The following is a 22,226-nucleotide window of genomic DNA, read 5'->3' on the forward strand; positions in this document are numbered from 1 at the left end:
CAGTCTCGTGCTGGAACAGGTTGGAAAAGACTGCTTGGTTCCAATGCAGAGAAATTGAGAAGCAAACAAAACATCCTTTAGAATTCTGTGTTTCCATTTATGTGTGTTTGAAGAAAGCCCACACATAAGGATGCAATTGTCAGTTGTCGTAACCCCAAAATAAATTTGGGGTCTTTATACATGAACATTGGGCAAATGCCATTAAACAATAACCCATATTTATAATGTTTGCAGTAAATCTCAGAGAACCAAAAAATAAAAATGATCTCTTACAGGAGGGTAAGAAAAGTTTAACTTGCGTTGGCCGGGAATCGAACCCGGGTCAACTGCTTGGAAGGCAGCTATGCTAACCACTATACCACCAACGCATATGAAAACGATTGAAACAGACTTTCAAAAATTATATTCTCTACATGTAAACCGCTTGTTTTCCTTTTATTTTTATTTGTTTATTAACTTTCTTTTTACTGTGGCCTTCAATTGGAATCTAAGAGTCAGGTTTCAGCTTCTACAGGTTTGACTCAGTAAATCATTAAATTATTTTATTCCTTAAAAAAAAAAAACACATTATACATAGTAAAATACTGGGCTCGTCCGGGATTTGAACCCGGGACCTCTCGCACCCAAAGCGAGAATCATACCCCTAGACCAACGAGCCATAGCACTAAGAGTTGTGCCGACATTTAAAAGGTTTAAAGAGCGGTTTAGTAGCGCTGAATCGAAACGTAAATCGAGACTTATGTTTGTGTTTCGTTTTGCTTTTCTAGTCAGAGCTACTAACTACACAAGCTCATAAATACTCGTATGGATTTAATAGCTGGGTTTTTGTCCATAATTACTGACAGAGGAAAGGAAACTGATCTGGTCGCGGATATACGTACAAGACTATTTACAAGACGGACTTTTGAAGAAAACCTGGACATTGTGAGGAAAGGTCAGTCCAAACGGTTCAAGTTGTTAAGCCTTTTCACGGGCTATTTATATTATTATATTTATATATGTTTATGCGATTCCTGCCTGTAGAATTGGCTCAAAGCATACACTTTGCGTTAATTGTTTTTCCCGATGAAACAGTAATGCACGGGAGAAACGCAGGGAGTTCATATTTATGCTTCTGTTAAATATGATATATTCGCATTTAGTGCATTTGTTTCATGCTTTATTAATTGCATTCATTCTCACTGCACGAGATACCTGTCTGTATAATATTGATGCTTTCTTTAACTGTGGTGTCCAAATGGGGCATTCAGTAGTGGATTAGTTTAGCTAGGACGCGACTGAACAGCTTTACAGCAACCTACATAAGCATACGATTTTAAGCACGTAGACAGGCCGGTTAGCTCAGTTGGTTAGAGCGTGGTGCTAATAACGCCAAGGTCGCGGGTTCGATCCCCGTACGGGCCAGCATATCTTTTTTTACGGGGTCTTCGGAATGGAATTAGACCCCGCATGATACTGTAATTAGGACAAGTGGCCTTTCTTGTCATTAATTAAAAGGTCAATTTTGTTGCCTTAATCAAATATTTATTCTGTTCATCCTGCACATACACAGAATTGGGCATGAGCACCCTTTAAGGAATAGTGTCATTTTTATGTAAAAATGTCAATTTAAATGTAATTTTTTCCCCCCAGTATAGAAATAAACAAACTTTTATTCTAACATTTGTATAGTCTAAGTGTATATACTCCGTTTTCTAATTAATATGCTATACAAATATTAGTACTAGATATACACCTAATATTGCCTTTTTATTGTAAGCACATGGAAACACAAGTCACAGTTACTACTAATGTGGATTTATGCAAAACTCACAGGCCCCAAAACCAAGTGTTTTTTTTTTTTTTTGGAGTTTAGATGTAATACATGTAAGATCTAGTGAGCTTTCAAAGAAATGAAAAGGCAAGCTTTAGATGTTCCATTTTTATTTGCTTTTTGTGGATAATTTCATTTCCAGTGTTATCCATATTTTTTTGTACACGTTTGCATAATTCATAAGGCTATCAAGAGGGCCATTGCTATGGATTCAGACCAACCCTGCATAGCAACTGGAAGACAAAAAAAAGGGGATAAAACACTGACCCAGGAGCAAAGATGAGCAACACATGACAGTACTTAACAATTTATTGGCACAAAATGGTACGCTTCTTCCCCTTCCAACCACGACTGGATTCATTTTTTCCACAACCATGTTTTTTTTTTTATACCAATAACAGGGAGAGCATAGACATTTAACTCACTTAGTGTGGACCTCACAGTCTGAGAACTATTATTACACAGGAGACTACACATCCTTATCACTTCAAAAAGAAGTTGGCAGTTTGGTTGAGAATTCTGTAGTGAACATGATTCGGCTATTGTCGGAGTTTCTAAGGCTGCGCTGAACACTGATTTCCTGCCCAGATCCATGAAAGGTACAAAGGGAAGAGACAAAAGGAAGACCACTGAAAGTCTGCAACAAGATTACATACACAGTTACCTTGGGGAGAGCTTTTTTTTTTTTTTTTTGTTGAGGGGGGGGATAAAAAGAAAGAAAGAAAGTAAAAGTTACCCATTTCCTTTGGGTGCATGACTTCAGTCAGAAGCATCTTTAGAGGTATACAGTATGTTTTACCACACCCCACTGCAAAGGCAACTAAATAGAAGCAGCTTAAATCAACCCTGAACACTTGTGTACAGTTAAAAAGGTTTGTACTGAATCACTGTTTAGACCTGAAGCACTGTCAAGAGTATCACCATCACACAATAGTCTGAAAGCAAACAAGTCAAATCAGACAATTTTCAAACCGCTGGGTAAAGCTACAGTGGCAGACCAGAATTAAAATACACTAAACCAAGTAGAGAACAAGGAAACTTCTTTTGGTGGACCTGGGAAACAAGTTTAAAGTCGTCTTAAGAAAATAATGCACACCCAAGTGCAGCCCAATGTATTTTTGGTTGGGGAACAGAAAAAGGAAGGGATATGGATCTAGTCAATAGTAGGGCAACATCCAAGAGGGAGAAATTTAGGGGCAGAAAGGGAGGAAAAACGTCGACCACAGGCCACTTCAAAAACGCTTTGGTCCCCATGGAGAAGTTCTGGCAGCAGTCACAGGAGCACCAAAGCTGGGGAAGTCCTCAGAGCTACTCATATCAGGGGCCTAGGAAAGCAAAGAAACTAAATAAGCAAATGATGGCATAAAATAATAGAAACTGCATTTTAAATTCAAGAACTTTGGACCTCAATATAACTTTTATAAACCTTTTGTCCATTTAAATTTCAGCTTGTTAATTTAGCAACTGTCGTGGACAGTTGAGGACAGAAAGACACCTACACAATCGCATTTGATTGTTAAGTGTTTAGGTATTTCTGACAGGCACAACAAATACACCACTTTCAGGGAGGTTGAGGTAGGCAAAGTGTTTTTAGATTCACCTTCTCACTGTTGGTAGCCCAGGGTGCCTCCCTCACCACAAAGCCCTTGGAGGGCCCACGAGGTTCCTCAGCACTGGCTGCTGCCATTCCAGATGGCTTCATGTAGGCCATTTTGGCCTCATTTTCCACCACATCTGCCATCTGAAAAGGAGTCATGTGGTTTAAAGATCTCTTCAAATACACATCATGCGAGGAAATGGCTTAAATATTACTGTAAGTTTACTTACATATTCCTCTTCCAAGTTCAAGAGATGATCAATGGCTTCATCTACCACCTCTGGACGGCCAGTTACAGTAACCAAATTGGGATCTGCGGCCCCGCTCTGAGGGAACCTAAGATCAACCTAGGATAGGAAAAAAAAATTTTAAATGACAATGTGCCCAATGTGTGTTCAGTTTTTAATTAGCTGAGAATAAACTATATGCTGCTTTCCTGAACAGGAATTTCTTGCGCTTTCCTACACACATTTATGGGTTATATTGTGATGCTTAGGTTTTTGCAAAAACTGCACTCACTTTAAACTCGTCCATGATTTTGCGGATGCCTTTGCCACGAGCGCCAATGATGCGAGCATGTACTCTGCTATCCAAGGTAATGTCCTCTGAGATCATCTCTTCCAGATCATCCACAATGGCTTGTATAGCATCACGTGCTGCTTGAGCATTCTGCTCATAGCCTGTGATGCTGATCTGGTCCTAAACACGTTAAACAAAAGTTGCAAGCTAAAATTCACGTATTCCTACACGGCATCAGTTATACACTGCACATACATCGGCGAACAGATATTACCTGGTTCTCATCATTTTTCTCTGGGAACTGGATGTTGACGTCATGATCAGTACGGATCTGGGTGATTATGGCACCCTTGCGACCAATGATCTTGGGATGATATTTGGGATCCACAGTGATGGTCAACTTGAAGCTCCTGAGAGCCTGTTGCAGAAAATGCAGTATTGAAGAGTCACGAACAGACCACCACCAATAGAAATGCCACACTGCACGCTCAAAAACTGAGTTTAATAACATTTCTTAATAGGTTAAATGTATAGAAATGTTTTACAAAAGGGAATTTTGAAGCCCCTGCAAACAGTGCACTGAAGCTAATCTTTGACGATTTTTACTTGGAATGAAACGATGATAGTCTGGGAACATGCCAGACCCTTGACTCTTTGCCATACACACCCGATCCTCCTGTTCAGCCTGCAGCTCTTTGACGCGCTCAAGAAGCCCTTCTTTAGCGCGGTCCAGATGAGTGGTAAGGCCTGTAATGGAGATTATGTCGGACTGCAGCTCAGGAGCAGGCACTTGAATATTGACCTAAAAACAGTAAACAAATAAATAAATATCACAATACCAAACCTCATTAGATTTATAGTATTTTTAAGGCCCCCCTGGTGTTACTAAAATGTTTTCTGATCTGAAGGAATGTAAAAATGATTTATCTGATGCATAAAACTGAAAACAAAGCCTAAAAAGATGTACCTCAAATTCATCCATCATTTTGCGAATGCCACTTCCTTTCTGCCCAATGATGTAGCGATGAAGCTCAAAAGGCACTTCCACTTCAATGGTCACAGGAACCAGAGCCTGGAAAATAAGAGCAAATGTATAAGCTACTGCAAAGTCTAAATACACAACACGAGTGGAAAAAAACATAACTCAGACACAACACCTTCAGTGCTTCCACAGCAGCCTCACATCTCTCTTTGCGACCAGAAAGCACGATCACGTCACATTTCTTTGGGACTGCAGGGTCAGCAATCTCCTTCACTTCACCATTTGTTTCTCCATTCTCCTGCACTTGGACCTCAGCCTGGGAAGCTGATCAAAAAGAGGCATTGCAAATACTCAAAAATGTAAAATTAATTTTAAACCAGAAGTCTCTCCAATTACATAGCCAGGTTGATTACTTCAATACATGCTCACCTTGCACCTCCTCACGCTCTGGGAACTTGATCTGGACATTGTGATCTCTGGTAATTTGTTGAATACGAGAACCTTTAGGTCCCATAATAGAACGATGGTACTTCTGGGTGATCACACACTCTATGGTAACCTGTGCTTCCTGTGGAGAAAGTATTGTGGCAAGTTAAAATGTTCTAAGAGCCTATCTGTAACCTAGTACACTATTGTATGATGTGGTTCTTCATTCTTCCACTAGAGGGCTGCAGAGAGCCTTACTATGAAAAAAGGAAATGGTTGTGGGAAAACTAATGTCCTGTCCTACAACAAGATGGCCTTTAAGCAAATTCAAGCTAATCTCCCTCTTCAGACCTGTAAAGTTCACATACAAGATTTGATAGTCTTTATGGCTGGATCTTTAATAAACCCTCTTGGAATGTACAACCGGAATCAAGAGACCAAATGCATAATTTGGGATTTAGGTTCTATTAAACAATGCTGAAGCAGTTCTACAGTAATACTCAAAAGCATACATCAGAAATCTGCTATAGAGACTGAACTCGTGTTTTTTTTTTGGAGAGTATGTATCTTATGGTTGGTTGTTGATTTAAAATGTACTAAGATCTCATGCTTCCTTTCAGAATATATCAGTAAATCAGTAACACTGGGGAATCTGAACCATAAGAGTTCAATTTCATTTAAAGTGAAAACTTTATATTTACCAAATCCTCGATGATCTCCTGCATCCGCTTTTTGGCAGCTTCCACACAATCTTTGGCTCCTTTGAGTGTGACTTTATCACTCTGAGAGCCAGTGCGGGGGAAGCTGACCATCACACCCCCGTACTCTTCTGCCATCTCTCTCAGAACCTGGCCGCGACGTGACACAAAGTAGCGGTGGTGTTTGGGATCCACGTTCATGGAATCCTCCACCACATTATCCTGAAACGGTAAAGAAATTGTTGCACGTTAAGTCAACTAATCAAGCTACTATTAAAAAGAAATGAAACTGTTTACTATGGCAACCCTGCATGTGTAATGACTGCAGCAAGCTGCGAGTTATCTACTGACATGATAAACATTAGCTAACAATTTCTGGAACATTTACAGGTTTATTTGATCTGGCCATTTAAAAATTAGATGAATGTCAAAGATTACCAAGCTCTTGATGAGGGCCTCAAGCTCCTTCTGTGCTTCTGCTACAGCCTCCTCAGTGCCGATTACAGTGATCAGTTCCTGGTCTTTATCCTCAGGAGTAGGGAAAATGATCCTGGCGCCAGTGCTGTCACGCACCTTCCGAATGTTTCCACCCCCTTTCCCAATAAGGAACTTGTGGTACTCCGGCTTGGCACGGAGCTCAGCTGTGTGGCTTTTAGTTTGCTACAAAGTTCATTAGTAGTGAGTGGTGTTAGAAATTAACAATAAGGTTATTAAACATTAATTAGTTTTTTTAATAAACCTGCAAAAACATTCTACCTTCTCCTCAGCCAGGGACAGCAGCTGTTTTTTAGCCTTCTCCACTTCCTCAGCTGGGCCTCTGATTGTCACAGCATCAATGCCAGAGCCCTCAGTGGGGAAATGGATGTGAACTCCACCGCATTCCTCCATGATGGAACGCACAAAACGTCCTTTGGAGCCAATCAAGGAGTTGTGCAACTTTGAAGGGATGGACACTTCAACTTCGGTAATGTTTGCCTAAAATCAGTAGACAAACAGGTCATTTTTATTTTGGGTTTGTTACCTTTATGATCAATTGAAAGCCAGATTCAAGTGAAGGCTTTACCAGCTCCTTCTGAATAGCCAAAATCCTGTTTCTCGCCGCCTCACAGTTTACTTTCTTCCCGGTGATGACGATCATCTCAGAGTTGCTGTTCTCTGCAGGAAGGTCAATTTTAGTGTTCGTCTCCTCACGAATCTGAAGATAAAGGGAAGGCAACATTATTATACAATCCACTGGCCATTCATAAATGTTAGACCAAATAAGTTTATAACATTAAAAACATGCAATTGAGTAACTCTTACTTCTGGATCTACTCAAGTGACTCACCTTCTTAATATTTGCACCTCCTTTTCCAATAATGTTTTTGTGGAATTGCTTAAAGATGGGGACTGAGACTGAATGGCTGTTCTCCACCTGGGGGGAACGACAAACGCATTGAATCTCATGATTTGTCATCTTTCACTTAACAAGTATCTCCTTCATTCAGTTGGTACCACTTACCATTTCAGCAACCACCTTCTGCATGAATTTAGTGCATTTCTCCACTTCAGTCCGAGGCCCTCGAAGCTGTACGATGTCACTCTTATGTGAAGGGTCAGGAAAATTGATGATTACCTGTGCAGAATATTCCAATATATCAGACCAGCATCACACACATGCAAATGTCCTTAATATAATATATATAAAATATAAGGAATAATAAATAAATAAAAATAGGAACTTGCTTCAGGGAATTTGTCCCGAATCTCCTTGATTTTTTCCCCTTTCTGCCCAATGATGGCCCGGTGAAAACGTTGTTCGATGATCATGTCCTTTGTACGCTCATTCTCCTGCAGAACACAAGAGTTTAAGGCACTTCTTACCAAAGTCTCCTCAGATCCCAAAAGCATCATGTTGTAGGCAATTAAACACAAAAACTGCCTAAGTTTACATGCTTTAAAAAACTAAAACACTGTTGCTTGTTCCACCAACTACTATTTAAAAATAAATAAATAAAAAGGGGGTATTAAAAGGTAAGGGACAGTTTCGTTTTACCATGCGTGACGCCAGCTCCAGCAGCTCCTTCTTGGCCTCTTTTACACCCTGGGGGTCACCCTCGATACGGATCAGGTTGCTCTTCTCGTTGTCCGTTGGAATACGCACAGACACTTTGTATTGGTCCTTTATGCGGTTGACTAGAAAGTAACAATGATGTGTGAAATTCTAATACAAATTAACAATTATTAGAAAAGTCTACAAGTAATTTTTAATGCCACTCCCACCCACTTTCAAACAATTTTAACCTTTTTTTTGCAATTATTTGTTTGCATACCCATTTTCTGGCAAATTTAGATTCCAGGAAATAATGATAATAATAATGTACTCCAGACTGACACTGACCAGGACAAACCAGTGAAGATACATGAAAGAATAAACCCCATTTACACCCGAGTGCAGAACATACACACTTGGATGTTAACATGTGCTTTATCTCACAGGCTTTATAGCAGACAGCCTGCTTCTGCCCAGACAAGAGTAAAAACTATCCACTTCAAGCTTTTTCTTTCCACTCTCTGCTGCCCACCAGTTCCTACTAAAGGTTTCAGGAAGGGTTGAACGTGTGACACTCACTGTTTGCTCCACCTTTTCCTATCAAGTGTCTGTGGAACTTTGGGTCCACGCTGATCTCGGTGTAATCCATACGGCTAACCTACAAATGCAAAGAACATTAACCATTATTTATAGAATGCAGTTCACCAGTCCCGTGGCAACCTTTTGGAGAGGGCAGGAGGAAACGTCTGTCCCTACCAGGTCCGTCACAATGGCTTCAATCTGACTCTGCACAATCTGGATGTCTTTGGTAGGTCCTTCAAGAGTGATCTTATCCTCACCCTCAGTGAATTCAATGTGCACCTGAAAAGAAGACACATTGCAGTAAAATGTTTCCAGAAAAATGCACTGAACGCTTCTTCTATTACCAAAACATCAAGCGCATGTTCAAAGGAAGATTATTAGATGGCCCTTACCTTGGGCATTTGCTGAGTAACCTTTGCCAGATTTTGTCCCTTCTTCCCAATAATGAAGCGATGAAGCCAAGAAGGAGCTGTTACATGGGACACCGCATAGCTGTTGGCCTGAACAGTGAGGATACAAAAAGGTTCGTTTTAAATATTCATATCTTTGCAGCTCTGGTTTGTAAAGTACAGCATTCAGGAGACTAAAGAGGAATTTAACAGTCACTCTAAAGTAAAGTTCAGTTTACCTTGGCGTACACTTCAGTGAGCGCCTGGCCCAGCCGATCTGGCTCCCCACGCAAGATGACAGTCTCAGAGCTGCTGTCAGGGGGTGGGATCTCGACCGAGACGCCAGTCCTGTCCAGAATCTCCTGCAGGGTGTTGCCCTTGGGCCCAATCACATACTTATGCTGAGATTTCTTTACCTCCACTGCAATAGTGGTTACATTTCTTTTCTGAAAGGAGGATAAGAAAAAAAAATAAATAAAAAATTACACATATTACATATGCATGTGTGTTATTAAGGCGCTATGTAACAGTTCAACTGTACAGGAAGCAATTTGGCCTGTGATCCAACGATAAGACATTTTTGTGAATAAATTATTCAATGCTTTATACAATGAAGTTTTATAATAGCTGGCTTCCGAAATCCACCAGGAAAAAAAAAAGCTTTGGAAAGAGCAAGATATTTTGGCAACCAGTAGAGAAAAGGTTTTGTGCTGCTTGAGAAGCACTTCCAGGCAGACACGTTAATCAGGATGTCTGTGGGAGTGTGCTTAATCAGTCAAGACTGCATGATTTTTATCTTCAGTTGTGTTTCAGCTCAGCTCACAATACCTGGGTAATTTACTGTGCCAATCTTTACCAGACTGACTGATACTTTTTTGTATTTTCCACTGTCTAAGATGTGCATGAAGCGATATACTTTTATGACACAGATCCTACAACAGATCATTTTGTTTCACGGTATGCCTTTTTTTTTTTTTTAAATTAACCGATGATATTCCGCTTACTCTGCAGCATTTACCTTCTCTTCGTAGATCTTTTTGATCATGGCCATTGCAACAGCAACCTGCTCTTTCTCCCCAGTGATGACAATCTCAGTTTTGTTAACGCTGGGTGGTGGGATGTTGATGCGAGCTCCAGTTTCCTGCATCATCTCTCCCACCACCTTGTTGTAGGCACCAGTAATGAAGGGGTGGTACACTTTATCAATGTTCAGCCTCTCCACTGCACGTTTGTCCTGCAAAAATGGCAGCAAGATTTACTTCAAATTTGAGAATTAGCTAAAAATAAATAAAATACAACTCAACTCTTCATCCCATTCTTTACTACTTCCTAAGTAGCAGGGTCAATGAGTTTCTTTACCTGCTCAGCAGAAATGAGAAGGATCTCATGTTTCGCCTTCTCCAAGCCCTCCTTGGTGCCAGAGATCTTAATGAGATTACTGGGGTCGTCTGGTCTTGGGATCTGGATCTTGGTGGCAGTCTTGAGCTCAAGCTCCTGTAGCTTCTCCCCATTTTTGCCAATGACAAAACGATGATGTTCCTTGGGGATGGCCACATTAGCCGAAGCCTGTAATAGAAGAACAGATTAAGACTGTTAAACTTGAGATCCAGAAAAGTCGAGAGGTTCAGCTCTTGTATTGTTAAAGTCTTAATAGAAATGTATAAATCAGCAGAACTCAAAATGATCCACATACTTTGTTTTAAATTGGTGTTTGAATGATTAGAATACAGATAGCAGGTTATGTTTAGTGGAAAACAACGTCAGGTGATAAACGTGTCCTGAACCTTCCATAGAACTGTGGCTGAAATTTATTTCGATGCCTACAGTGGTGATGACCAAACATGCATTTTCTACAAGACCAGTCTTTTCTTCCTTTCTGATGGCTAAATAAAACCATATTTGAGCCTCAAGGAAGTTGGTTAAAGCTAAAATATGGGTCCTCAGGGACACTCAACACAAACAAAGCCAAACCTGTTTTGTTTGTTTGTTTGTTTGTTTAACATGGGTTTAACAGACAGCAAAGCCATTTGTACATCATGCACACACACCTGAGTCTGCAGTCGGGACACAATCTCCTTACGGGCCTTCATTACAGCATCCAGTTTCCCAGACACCATGATGGAAAGGCCCTGGTCCTTAGCCATGGAGAGTTCCAGGTGTGCACCAGTCTTGTGCATGATGTCAACACACACCTTAGCCTGGTCTCCCTCTCCAAACTGGTTCATGTCCTTGTACTTGCGCTCCTCCAGAGGCACATGGAAAACCTGGAGAAAGAGTTGTGAAATTTTTATTAATAAATGTAAAGAAAAAAAAATATTTTTCCAATACCTAGATCTAATATCTTTAACAATATCTAATAGGACAATTTTAGAACAAAGGTCTCATTTTAAATAACTGTGCATTTAGACTATGGACACTGCAATGCCATTCACCTTTACCAGTATGAAATCCATTCTTACCTGGGTGATGATTGAGGATTTGAGTGGCCTGATTTTCGAAGTCCAGGCATTTCCAGCCTCCATCACTCCCTCGGGTGAAGCAGCCTTTTCAGGCAGAGGGGGGAAGGCATCCTTGTAGGTAGGGAGGTTCTCCTCATCTACTCCCTCACTAGATCCTGCAACAGCAACTTCAAATTGAGACAAAGGGGACCAAGTCAGATTCATATCAAGTACAAAACAGGTTTTTGTTTTAACTCCATTAACCAACTAGTCTGGGCAGACTGGTTCTGGTTCTCACCTCCACCCTGCTCTGGCAGGAGGCCGCTGCGGTGCTCGTTAAAGCGTTCCTGCGTAAGTACGGCGACTGAGCTCATGGTCGAAATCCCACGTTTACACGGAGTCCGAGTGTGCCACTACAAGGAGAGGTCATCTGATTAACAGAACTCAAAGTAGAGTAGAAAGTGTGCCATAAAAAAAAATAAAAAAGTATACACCAAAGTCACAGGTCCTTATCTATTGGACTTTGTCATTTCCAAGGCTCATAAGTTGATACCAGTTTAAGATGGGCAATGTAATTCTAGAAAACACGTTAATTTATACGTGTACAAATACAAGAAGAGTAAGATGTTTGCACATCCAAAACTGTCCAAAACTGAACCAATAAAGAATGAAGACAAATACCTTCAGACATAAAAGGACAATGCTGGCCTTCTGTTTGCTAAGTGAAGGACTAATTCTAAGCCAAGGAGCCAGCAGAATGAGCTCCGGAGCTAAGAGGATTGCAACCATAACCCATACTGCTGCACTCACATTTTAGAATTCTGTACGTCAGCAATCAGGGCTGTTATATAAAGCATGTGTGCGTAATGAAAACCAGAAAACTTTTTCTGTAAAAACTTGCCGCCCAAACTTTTCAAAAACTTAAACTCAAGTATTTCTAATTAATATGCAATCAATTCTGTCTTAAAGAAATATCAATGCTAATCTACACACCTACTTGAGAGTTAAAAAAAAAAAAAGTAAAATGAAATAATAGGGAGGGGAGGAAAAAAAAAAAAGCGTCCAACATCGCATGACGTGCCCCAACGCTTCTCGCATGAAGGACACGTCGGACGCACTGTGTTTGCCATGCAAACATTTTGGAGAGTTTGCTTTGATATACCGTGCATACTGTTTAGCTCAAGTCTTCACACAGAAATAGGAATGTTTTCACATGCTCCTCAAAGGGGCCTCTTCCGTTGCTGGCCTCATGAAATATCAAGCCCACAAGCAGATCACTGTGAACATATATTTAACCCTTTAAATAAGACTAAGCTGCAAATAAAGATGTCACACCAGCCCACTGTAATACTGGGTGGGGGGGGTACACAGATGTCTTCAGAGTTCCTGAAATCAATGATGTAATTATTACAGGTATTAACACTTTTCCCCCCCCAACCTGAGACAACCAGATCTAAACAGCAAGATTAAAAATCAACTCCACAAATTGAGATGCCATTTCCCAAATTACCCACTCTGCAGCATTCCATACCACCTCGAGCTTTAATTACATAGACCTACATTTAAAAACTAGCTACTCTAACAAAGACTATTCAGGCTGAAGTTGTCTCAATCACTGTGCAATTCATGCCTGTGCTAATTGGACAAGAAAGTTCACATTCCCAGATTGTGGTTTCTTTGTTTGTTTTCATCTGAAAGTCCCAGAGGAGCCCAGAGCATAACCATTTGGTGCTTAACAGATACAAAAGCATGCGACGTGTCAAATTCAATGCTGACGGCAGTAATTGTGCTGCGATCTTACCAGCTAAATGGTCAGTTGCCAGATAATCCGTCCTGTAAAGCTGTCTGTTCGTGTCAGCCTGCCAGCTTTAGCCTGAAACGCAAAAGCAAACCGTTTACACACTCGCACACAGATCACTTTTAATAACTTCTACATATAACCTGCTGGAGTCAAATAGTTTATCCGTCCTCATGTCACTCAGCCTTGAAACCAGAGCTACACAGATCATAAAAAAAAAAAAAAGCTAAACAGAAAATCCTTGAAAAGGCGACGAAGCAGTAAAAATGGTCAGTTAATCAGCAGCCACATCTGATCATAATGATCTTCAAAATGGACTCAGCTTTTCCCAGGCACTCTGAAAACACTGATGAGACAATGTGATGAAAACTTATGAATAAACCTCATTGAGTCACTAAGAGAATATGATCATTTAATATTTATTTAGTGTAAATAACATTTATACTGTTCCAACATTATACAAACAGGAAAATCTGGGTGTCTTGTGGAGTCCGGTTGGTTATAGCTGACCTGAGTAATAATAATGATAATCAGACTGTGGCTTATTTAGGCCAAATTAGTAATATATAGAGATAAAATATTTAAGTAGAATATAAGTACTATATAATTGGGGGAGATTGACGTAGTTATAGTGTAATGCAAGCGAGGAATAAATTAGTAATAGGATGAGCTGGCCTAAAATCACCTCATGTCGCAATTGGCTAGCAGACATAATGCGTGGCAGTTTAGACCTGAACAAATAGACTGGATAAAGCGACTAAATGTATTTTACGCCACCAAAGTCTATTAAACTAACCCAGAAAATATACGAACTGTTCGTTTAAAAATGACAAAAAGCATCGGAAAATAAAACTTTCACCACTTATCGATTTCGGTCTTCGTGCTACGTCAACTGTTAATAAGCTAGCGCTAGCATCGCCACCGTGGCTAGTCGTGACGCTTTTCCCCCTCCCTTAAAACAATCTCAACAATTTATTAGCATAATAAGCGCTAACGTGGTTATATTGCTCGTCTAAAAACGGAGAAATACGTCGATTTGGGTGTTATTTTGAAACTTTGAGGAAATGCGGTGTTTTTTTTATTTTTTTTATTGCCTAGCATGCTAGTTAGCAAAACTGACTACTGAGAAAACTTAGTTCTGCGCATGCGCCGTCGTGACACGTAGCTCCTCCAGAACAGATAACGATACGGCTAAAGCGACCTCGACTGCGGATTAGGAAACTTAAAATAAAAAAAATTCCCCCCCCACACAAAACTAATTTATTACCACTGTTTTATAAGGTTTGTCGGTATAATGTGTAGATATTTAAAACCAAATAAACACGACACTGCTGAACAGCCGCCGGATAAAGGGTCAGGTTTCAGCATGGGTTCGTGTCCACGCACAAGTCCACGTAGGCATTGAGCTCGCTGAGAGCAGTTCGAGCCGTGAGACGGGATCAAGTGTCTCAAATCAGACTCCAACACCATTTCAAAACCATATTAACACCATAAAAATACAAACGCAGGTAAATATGTCTATGCTATAAGAAACAAATTGCGATTGAGACGTGGATTCGAGCCAGAAGACATTTTCTAGGCAGCGAGTCTGATAACCAGAAGGATCCGTCTCAACCCTATAGAGAGATTCCTCAATCTGGTAACTGTGTAAATGTCTAAACCAGGACCCATCGAACAGTTTGATCGCGATCGGATTAAAGCACTTACTCGTGTTTGTGTGTTCCCGTCTCTGCCCTGTGTGGTGCAGAAATCTGGTTGTGATATTCCACTGGCAAGGAAAGGAACAGCAGCGCAGCCGCTTATATCACACACCCCTACTGACGTCACGCCTCCGCTCTCAGTCGTCACACGTCTTATTAAAGTTGCAAAGCAGCCAAGGGGCTTCACTAGCACTCTGCAGCTCTGGTTGTACTTAGTTTGGTTCTCATTTGAATAAATAAATAGCTTTATCTCAGGCAATGTTGGACTTTTGAGAGAAAGGCTGTGAGTTTGAAGCACCAAGATGTCACTGCAGGGCCCTTGAGTAAGGCCCTCAATTGCTCCGTTCCAAGAGATAGATAGCCAAAGTCAATCTGTATTTGGGAGTCCATCAAATCGAAAGACACAAGGAGGTGTGCTGTTGTAGAAAAATAATCAGTAATGGGTTGCTATGATGCTACCACCCCAAAACATTTTTACATTTCCCGTTAAAAAGAAAGAAAGTGGCTTTTACTTGACATATATGTAAACAACAACACAGTGAAATTCTTCGCATATATCCAGCTTGTTAGGAAGTTGGAATCACAGTGCAGGGTCAGCTATCTTCTTCTCCTTCTTCTTTCGGGTTCTCTCATTATCCGTCTTCATACCCACCATGTCCTCTACATCTGCCTCTTTCAAACCAACTACCCTAACCCTTCCCTTACCATATCCATAAACCTCCTCCTTGGCCTTCCTCTTTTCCTCCTTCCTGGTGGCTCCAGGGTCAGCCATGCGGGTCATTATTGTTGTTGTTGTTGTTGTTGTTGTTGTTGTTGTTGTGTATTCTTTTGTTTTATTCCTATCTATGGGATAGTTTTTCCCTTCTTAAATAGCATGCCCTCCTTTTTAATCTATTCAATCCATTCCCAGATATTCATTAGTTCCTCTTACACTTACATTATACCTGACAAAGACTGCTGGTCCATCGATAACCTCTCTGTAAATATTTATTTGATATAATAATACAAAGTAAATGTTACAGAAAACTGCAAAACTGTTGTGCCAAAAAAGCGTACAGCTTTAACGCCTGTACTTATCACTGATACTGGAGACTCTTTCCAAACATGCAAAATAAACATCTCACAGAAAGCTTTTTTGTTCTGGGCTATTTCATTCAATCATTTTTCTGAAAGGTGCCACTGATTCTTGAGTGCATGGTTAAAGCTACATTGCATTCTGAGGTGTTTTTAATATGATCATTTTGGGCCGTGGACAAAATCTTCCAGTGCTATAGAGTATTGCTTAATGGTGATCTCTGGCAAACTGTTGTGTCACAAAAAAATTTTGCATATTTTAATTTACAGAATGAATAATTGTACAGTAGTACCTTAATAAAGTTTTATTGCACAAAGAAACCTGAATTAACCCAAATCATCAAGCAGCAAAAGTTATAAAATAAGCTTTGTAGTAGGTTATCCTCTTGACTATCCCTTATGGTAAAATTATAAAAAAATTGGGCCAGATTTCAAATTATGTATACATATGATCAACAACTTTTTTTTTAATGTAGGTATAGTAACATATGAATAAGTAATTGATTAAGGCCTGGTGTTGTTTTAGTGCACAGGGGCCCTCATATCATTCTACCTGTGGGGCAAAGTCCCTTAAACATGTGTGAATTTGTGTGACCTTTCTCTGAAGAACAAACTTTCAACACTGATAGGCAAATTTACAACACACACAGATAAACTGAGAACTTTGTGATTAAGCAGTAAGCTATTAGTAACAGGACTGTGACATGTTATTAAGCAACCAAATATTTTGTAGTATTGAAATATTTATTTACTGGGGGGAGGTTCTTTTTTTTTTTAAGATTGTAAAAAGTCTTCGTAGCATATTCAGTGTAAGTTGTACCAATTACTACTATCTATATCTCTTTATAACAAGTTAGGATACTAGGATACTGTAACAATAATCTGTATTTGTATTTAATAATATCATTACTTTTTGGACCCTGAACACATGGTCCTGACCTCCTTCAGTTACATCTAAATGCATTAGTAAATTAGTGACAGATGAAAGATGGGGGACATGGTGGCCTAGTCGTCTCATTTGACCATGGCAGTTTGAGTGTCACCAGATTACTGGTTCATGTTTAATCTATATTTGGGTTACTGTGCCATTTCGGAGAAAAGTAAACAGATGTCTAATGCTTAGGTACATTTTATAACAATTAAAATACATGGAGTTTTTTTTTTAGAACATACAGGTTTGGATATGGCTGTGTTATTTTATTGTTACTGGTAATTACCATGGAAGCAGGTACAGATGGAAAGCCAGGTACTGTAGCACTAAAAGTGTTGCCCAACAAAAAGTCAGCCTCTGATTTCTAGAAAGCAGTAGCGAGACCTGGAAGAATCATAAAACAAATGGATCAATTATGTCCCGGATGGTGATGTTCCATTCAGATTCTTAGAGGTTACTGATGAGATACACTAAGATATGCAATCTTTTGCATACCAAAAGCGGTTACAGTTTTCTAGTTAATAGCCATCTGGGAGTTTTGACTTAAGCAGATCTACATTTATGTACCAGATTTCTAAATTTCAGAAAGCATGTTTGTTCAGGGGCTCCTGAAGCTGTCTCCAGACAAAAATGCCAATATAGAGTGTTTGAATACATATTTTAGAAGAATCTTTTATTTATATATATTTTATTATTTGTATTCTTTTTTTTTTATTTACTATTTAATAATATATCAATTGTTGTGTTACCATTTGGTATGGCTTATGTCTTCCATTTTACTCTTCTTTCTCAACCACAAACATTGTACTGAATGCTGCTAACTAAGGAATCTACATCAACTGACCCATCACCTGACCTTTATACTGTACCAGTCAAATGAATAAACATGCTTTATAATGCATTTCTACTTAACATGAACATTCATATAATTTTATATACTGTATTAACTAAGGTAATCTAATCATGTCTGATGATAACCAGTATGCTTTTACTTTATTGTTTTTATCACCCAATTTGTACTACTGTTATGACAATATTATGCAGTATGTCTCTTCTTCTTCTTCTTCTTCTTCTTCTTCTTCTTCTTCTTCTTCTTCTTTCAGCTTCTCCCATTAGGGGTCGCCACAGCGGATCATCCTTCTCAATACCCCCTGTGCTCTACATCTGCCTCTTTCAAACCAACTACCTGCATGTCTTTCCTCATCACATCCATAAACCTCCTCCTTGGTCTTCCTCTTTTCTCCTTTCTCCATTCTTCTACCAATATACCCCATGTCGCTCCTCTGCACATGTCCAAACCATCTCAATCTCGTCTCCCTCACCTTGTCTCCAAAATGTCCTACATGCGCTGTCTCTCTAATAAACTAATTTCTAATCCTGTCCATCCTCGTCATATATGACAAAAATGTGAATCATGTTGTATCCCACTGTAATGTGTTGTACAGTGTAGACTGTGCAGAAAACATGTAAAACCTTCTTTCGGCTTCTTTCATTAGGGGTTGCCACAGCGGATCATCCGTATTCATGATTCGCATGTTCGATTTGGCACATTTTTACGCTGGATGCCTTGCCTAACGCAACCCTCCCCATTAATCCGGGCTTGGGACTGGCACTAAGAGTGCACTGGCTTGTGCAACCCTAATGGCTGGGGTTGGTTCCCTGACCGGGGATCGAACCCGGGCCGCATGTAACAACATGTAAAAAAAAGCTTGTAACATACTATAATCAGCTACCTTACTAGGTTTAGAGCAACCCACTGGCCTCAAATCAGTATCAGACCCTTTTTTGTTAGAAGATTGTGTATTTTGTATTGACCATTATTGCTTAAAAAGCAATATACCTCACTTTCTAAGGCCCCAAATTTTACACTTTTGACACTTAGCACACTCGCAGTGCCTCGCCTTTATACTAATCACCTTTATCTGTCTCTAATAATCACCCTCCCTTTATAAGGCCCCCCGTTCGCACTCACTCACCATCCGATCTATGGTTCATTCTGGCGATCATCCCTGGACTACCTGTGTTTCGGAACATATCCGTTTTCCAGTACATGCTGCTTCCTAGCTTCTGTTTGTTTCCCAAGGCTAATAAACGTCCTATTCGTATTCTGGTTTTCGACTCTTGATCAAAGCGTGACATATAATAATTTCAAATAGTTAATATTAAAAATGCTATTTTGTTAAATTATTTAATGAGTTGCTCAGTAGCTCCTGGTTCCATAACATCAAGTGACCGTATAAGACTGTAGAAAGGACTTTACTCACAATCATACATTCCGGTGCTCATGGTAGTTTTCACTCTCCGGTGTTTTGTTTTGTTTTAAAGATTTATAATCACACTCTTGATATCAGCCCCAGCAAAACAGAACTGCTTGTGATCCCAGGTGATTCATCTTCAGGTCAAGATCTCCAAATAACTCTTCATGACTCTCTGCTCTCCCCTTCAGCCACTGCTCGTAACCTTGGGGTAACTATGGACAATCAACTGTCCTTTTTCTCACATGGCGCTAATGTGGCTCGTTCCTGTCGATTTCTTCTCTACAACATCCAGCTGCCCAGGTGTTTGTTCAGTCTCTTGTAATTTCAAGACTGGACTACTGCAACTCTCTGCTCGCAGGTCTTCCTCTGAACGCTATTCATCCACTGCATCCAAAACGCAGCTGCACGACTTGTGTTCAATCTGCCCAAGTTCTCCCACACCACCCCACTGCTGCGCTCCCTTCACTGTCTTCCAGTAGCTGCATGTATCAGATTCGAAACACTGATGCTCATATTAAGTTTGTAATCTAGTGTACCAGTGTAGATTTCTTCATTGCTAGAGACTTAAAGCACTTTGTACGTCGCTCTGGACAAGGGCGTCTGCTAAATGCTGCAAATGTAAATATAAATGTAAATATCACCCAAATGCGGATGGGTTCCCCTTTTGAGTCTGTTTCCTTTCAAGGTTTCTTCATCATAACATTTATGATGGCATTTATAATGGCACTTTATGTGGTGAGGACACTTACTAGTCCTTAACTCTGTTTTTTCTGTGATGTAGCTTTATGTTGTTAAATGTAGCACCAGGGTCCTGGAAGAATGTTGTTTCATTTTACTGTTTACTGCGTCAGCTATATATGGTTGAAATGAGTGTTTCCTTGCCACAGTCGCCCCGGCTGCTTATTGACTTGACTATTTTAAATATGACATAAAATGAAACAAAAAATCGAAACAACTTTACTTTTACTTTCCTTTCCTTACCTTTGAATTTCTTTTTTTAGACGCACAGTTCTAATAACAGCACAGTATGTCATTTTAGGATTTCGAAATGCATCAGTCATCTTCTTTGTAACTTCATTGTATTAGACTCATCTACCTCTTGAATTTGATTAAAAGTCATCCTCAGCGTTATTGCTACATTTCAGGAAAACAGGCAAAAAAAGAGTGTCTAATAAATGATTAGGCACAGACAAAGACTAGCATAATGCAGAGTTGTTCTGTTTGTGATACCTTACTTTTGAATTTTGTATTGAATCTGCAAATGTAGCAGTTTTCATCATGATCAGAACCTCTGCAGATAACAAGCCTTCTCTTTACCTCAATCACTTAGCTTTTTTCTATAACGTTTATCAGCATTAAAAACAATTGAGTATCTTAAACCACTTGATCTTGATGCAGAACATTTCAAGAGCATTTATATATTTGATAAATTACATTATACCGTTTTTGTGTCTTGTATCCATTTCTGTGTTGATCTTCTGTTCTGCTCAAGTGATATGAAAGTTTTTATTTAAATGAAGTTTTAATTGAGCTGCATTATAAAGACATACTGACAGGTCACATGGCATTGTGAAAAAGAGTAACAGTGAGCCATTATTTTATATTTTGTTTGTCACTATTATTACTGATTTGTATCAATTAATAGTAATTATTGTAGTGGCGCATCGAATGGTTTCAGTTAACATTTGTCAGATTTTTTGGTAAATCGTATTAGTTCAATATTGAAAGTTAGAATTTTCATAACAGATAAATACTATTTCATGCTAATATCGTAAAAGTATATTAATTTTAACCAAAGGAAATGTAACTACCAATCCCACAGACAGCATTATTTGCAACATGGTGTTGAGGTCAGTTGTAACATATCAGATAATTAAATCTAACAGAGGCATGTAATTGCTTTTAACCATTTAACCTATTATTATTGAATTGACTAATATGACTAATAAACTCATTTTAAGTTCATCAGTCACACCATGAAGTTATGGGAAAGAGTAGTGGAAGCCAGGCTGAGAGAAGAGGTGACCATCTGTGAGCAACAGTATGGTTTTATGCAGAGGAAGCGCACCACAGACGCCTTATTTGCTTTGAGAATGTTGATGGAGAAGTATAGAGAAGGTCAGAAGGAGTTGCATTGTGTTCGTGGATTTAGAGAAAGCTTACAACGGGGTGCCGAGATATAGAGGACAGGGGGGTGTGGAGACGGATGATCCGCTGTGGCGACCCCTAATGGGAGAAGCCGAAAGAAGAAGAAGAAGATTAATAAACTCATTATTTAAAACATTTCTGACATACCTCAACATCAGATTTTTTTTTTGCTACAATTTTGACCAACACAATTTGTTTGTTTATAATGCAGGGGCATATGATAATGTAATCATTGTTGCTTCATGCAGTGCAGCAATGTAGCTCTTAGTCTCTCTAAATCAACTTGTGTGTATAAAGTCATTCATGTAGAAGATTGTTTTCTTGGTCTCGTCATGGTTTTGTATATCCATGTGTAGGTGAACATCTGCGTCTTTTGTGTTGAAAGGTATTTGGAGTTCCCCCAGGATGATGAATGGGATTTAATATTGCATTACTTTACAGTTTAGGGCAATGAAGGAGTTTTTCGGAATTGAAAGCAATTTAAGAATATTGTAAATATCAAATACTGTTAAAGGCACATTTACAATAAGAATAATTAGGAGAACGGTTTTGTTACATGACAGGTAAGTATTTACAGTGGGGCAAAAAGTATTTAGTCAGCCACCAATTGTGCAAGTTCTCCCACTTAAAAAGATGAGAGAGGCCTGTAATTTTCATCATAGGTACACTTCAACTATGAGAGACAAAATGAGAAAAAAAATCCAGAAAATCACTGTCTGATTTTTAAAGAATTTATTTGCAAATTATGGTGGAAAATAAGTATGTGGTCAATAACAAAGTTCATCTCAATACTTTGTTATATACCCTTTGTTGGCAATGACAGAGATCAAACGTTTTCTGT

At 39.4% G+C, this 22,226-nt stretch overlaps 2 protein-coding genes and 3 non-coding genes across 9 annotated transcripts in view; 2 read left to right on the forward strand and 3 right to left on the reverse strand.

Annotated features, from left to right (window-relative positions):
* Positions 1 to 296: 296 nt before the first annotated feature.
* On the reverse strand, positions 297 to 368 carry trnag-ucc. The gene has a single exon. It is a non-coding gene; the product is annotated as a tRNA-Gly (tRNA).
* Positions 369 to 586: 218 nt separating this feature from the next.
* trnap-ugg lies at positions 587 to 658 on the reverse strand. Its single transcript has one exon. It is a non-coding gene; the product is annotated as a tRNA-Pro (tRNA).
* Positions 659 to 747: 89 nt separating this feature from the next.
* LOC124384257 (ephexin-1) overlaps positions 748 to 22,226 on the forward strand; it is a 35,748-nt gene continuing 14,269 nt past the window's right edge. For 3 of the 4 annotated variants that reach the window (XM_046846961.1, XM_046846978.1, XM_046846988.1), the window contains exon 1: positions 805 to 934. Coding sequence is in view for 1 of the 4 variants with exons in the window: in XM_046846996.1 (XP_046702952.1) it covers positions 805 to 934 (130 nt within the window). In the remaining 3 variants the exon portion in view is untranslated. Of the gene's footprint in view, positions 935 to 22,226 lie in introns of all 4 variants that reach the window. The other variant, XM_046846996.1, reaches the window with a different exon arrangement.
* Positions 1,331 to 1,404, forward strand: trnai-aau. The gene has a single exon. It is a non-coding gene; the product is annotated as a tRNA-Ile (tRNA).
* On the reverse strand, positions 1,907 to 15,102 carry hdlbpa (high density lipoprotein binding protein a). Of its 2 annotated transcripts, none has more exons than XM_046846948.1 (28): positions 14,982 to 15,102; positions 13,278 to 13,349; positions 11,775 to 11,889; positions 11,498 to 11,652; positions 11,087 to 11,302; positions 10,398 to 10,604; positions 10,057 to 10,272; positions 9,278 to 9,484; positions 9,042 to 9,149; positions 8,824 to 8,928; positions 8,647 to 8,725; positions 8,071 to 8,210; positions 7,761 to 7,865; positions 7,537 to 7,650; positions 7,363 to 7,449; positions 7,099 to 7,230; positions 6,792 to 7,010; positions 6,474 to 6,695; positions 6,039 to 6,257; positions 5,341 to 5,479; positions 5,087 to 5,235; positions 4,897 to 5,001; positions 4,597 to 4,731; positions 4,204 to 4,347; positions 3,930 to 4,109; positions 3,641 to 3,757; positions 3,414 to 3,554; positions 1,907 to 3,138 (listed from the first exon to the last, which is right to left on the reverse strand). In XM_046846948.1, the coding sequence occupies exons 3-28, from the start codon at positions 11,848 to 11,850 to the stop codon at positions 3,046 to 3,048; spliced, it is 3,810 nt and encodes a 1,269-aa protein (XP_046702904.1). In that variant the 5' UTR covers positions 11,851 to 11,889; positions 13,278 to 13,349; positions 14,982 to 15,102; the 3' UTR covers positions 1,907 to 3,045. The 2 variants fall into 2 exon arrangements, with proteins under 2 accessions (XP_046702904.1, XP_046702897.1); XM_046846941.1 differs by having other exon boundaries at positions 11,498 to 11,664.

This window comes from Silurus meridionalis, chromosome 1 (genome assembly GCF_014805685.1).
Source record: "Silurus meridionalis isolate SWU-2019-XX chromosome 1, ASM1480568v1, whole genome shotgun sequence".
In the NCBI taxonomy this organism is placed as follows: Eukaryota; Metazoa; Chordata; class Actinopteri; order Siluriformes; family Siluridae; genus Silurus; species Silurus meridionalis.

Excerpts from the sequence above, each read along its gene's own strand:
- hdlbpa (XM_046846941.1), bottom strand. The coding sequence starts at position 11,850 with ATGAGCTCAGTCGCCGTACTTACGCAGGAACGCTTTAACGAGCACCGC. Across the intron at positions 11,665-11,774 it reads CCTGCCAGAGCAGGGTGGAG|TTGCTGTTGCAGGATCTAGT; the intron begins GTGAGAACCAGA and ends CTCAATTTGAAG. Across the intron at positions 7,011-7,098 it reads TGGCTATTCAGAAGGAGCTG|GCAAACATTACCGAAGTTGA; the intron begins GTAAAGCCTTCA and ends TACTGATTTTAG.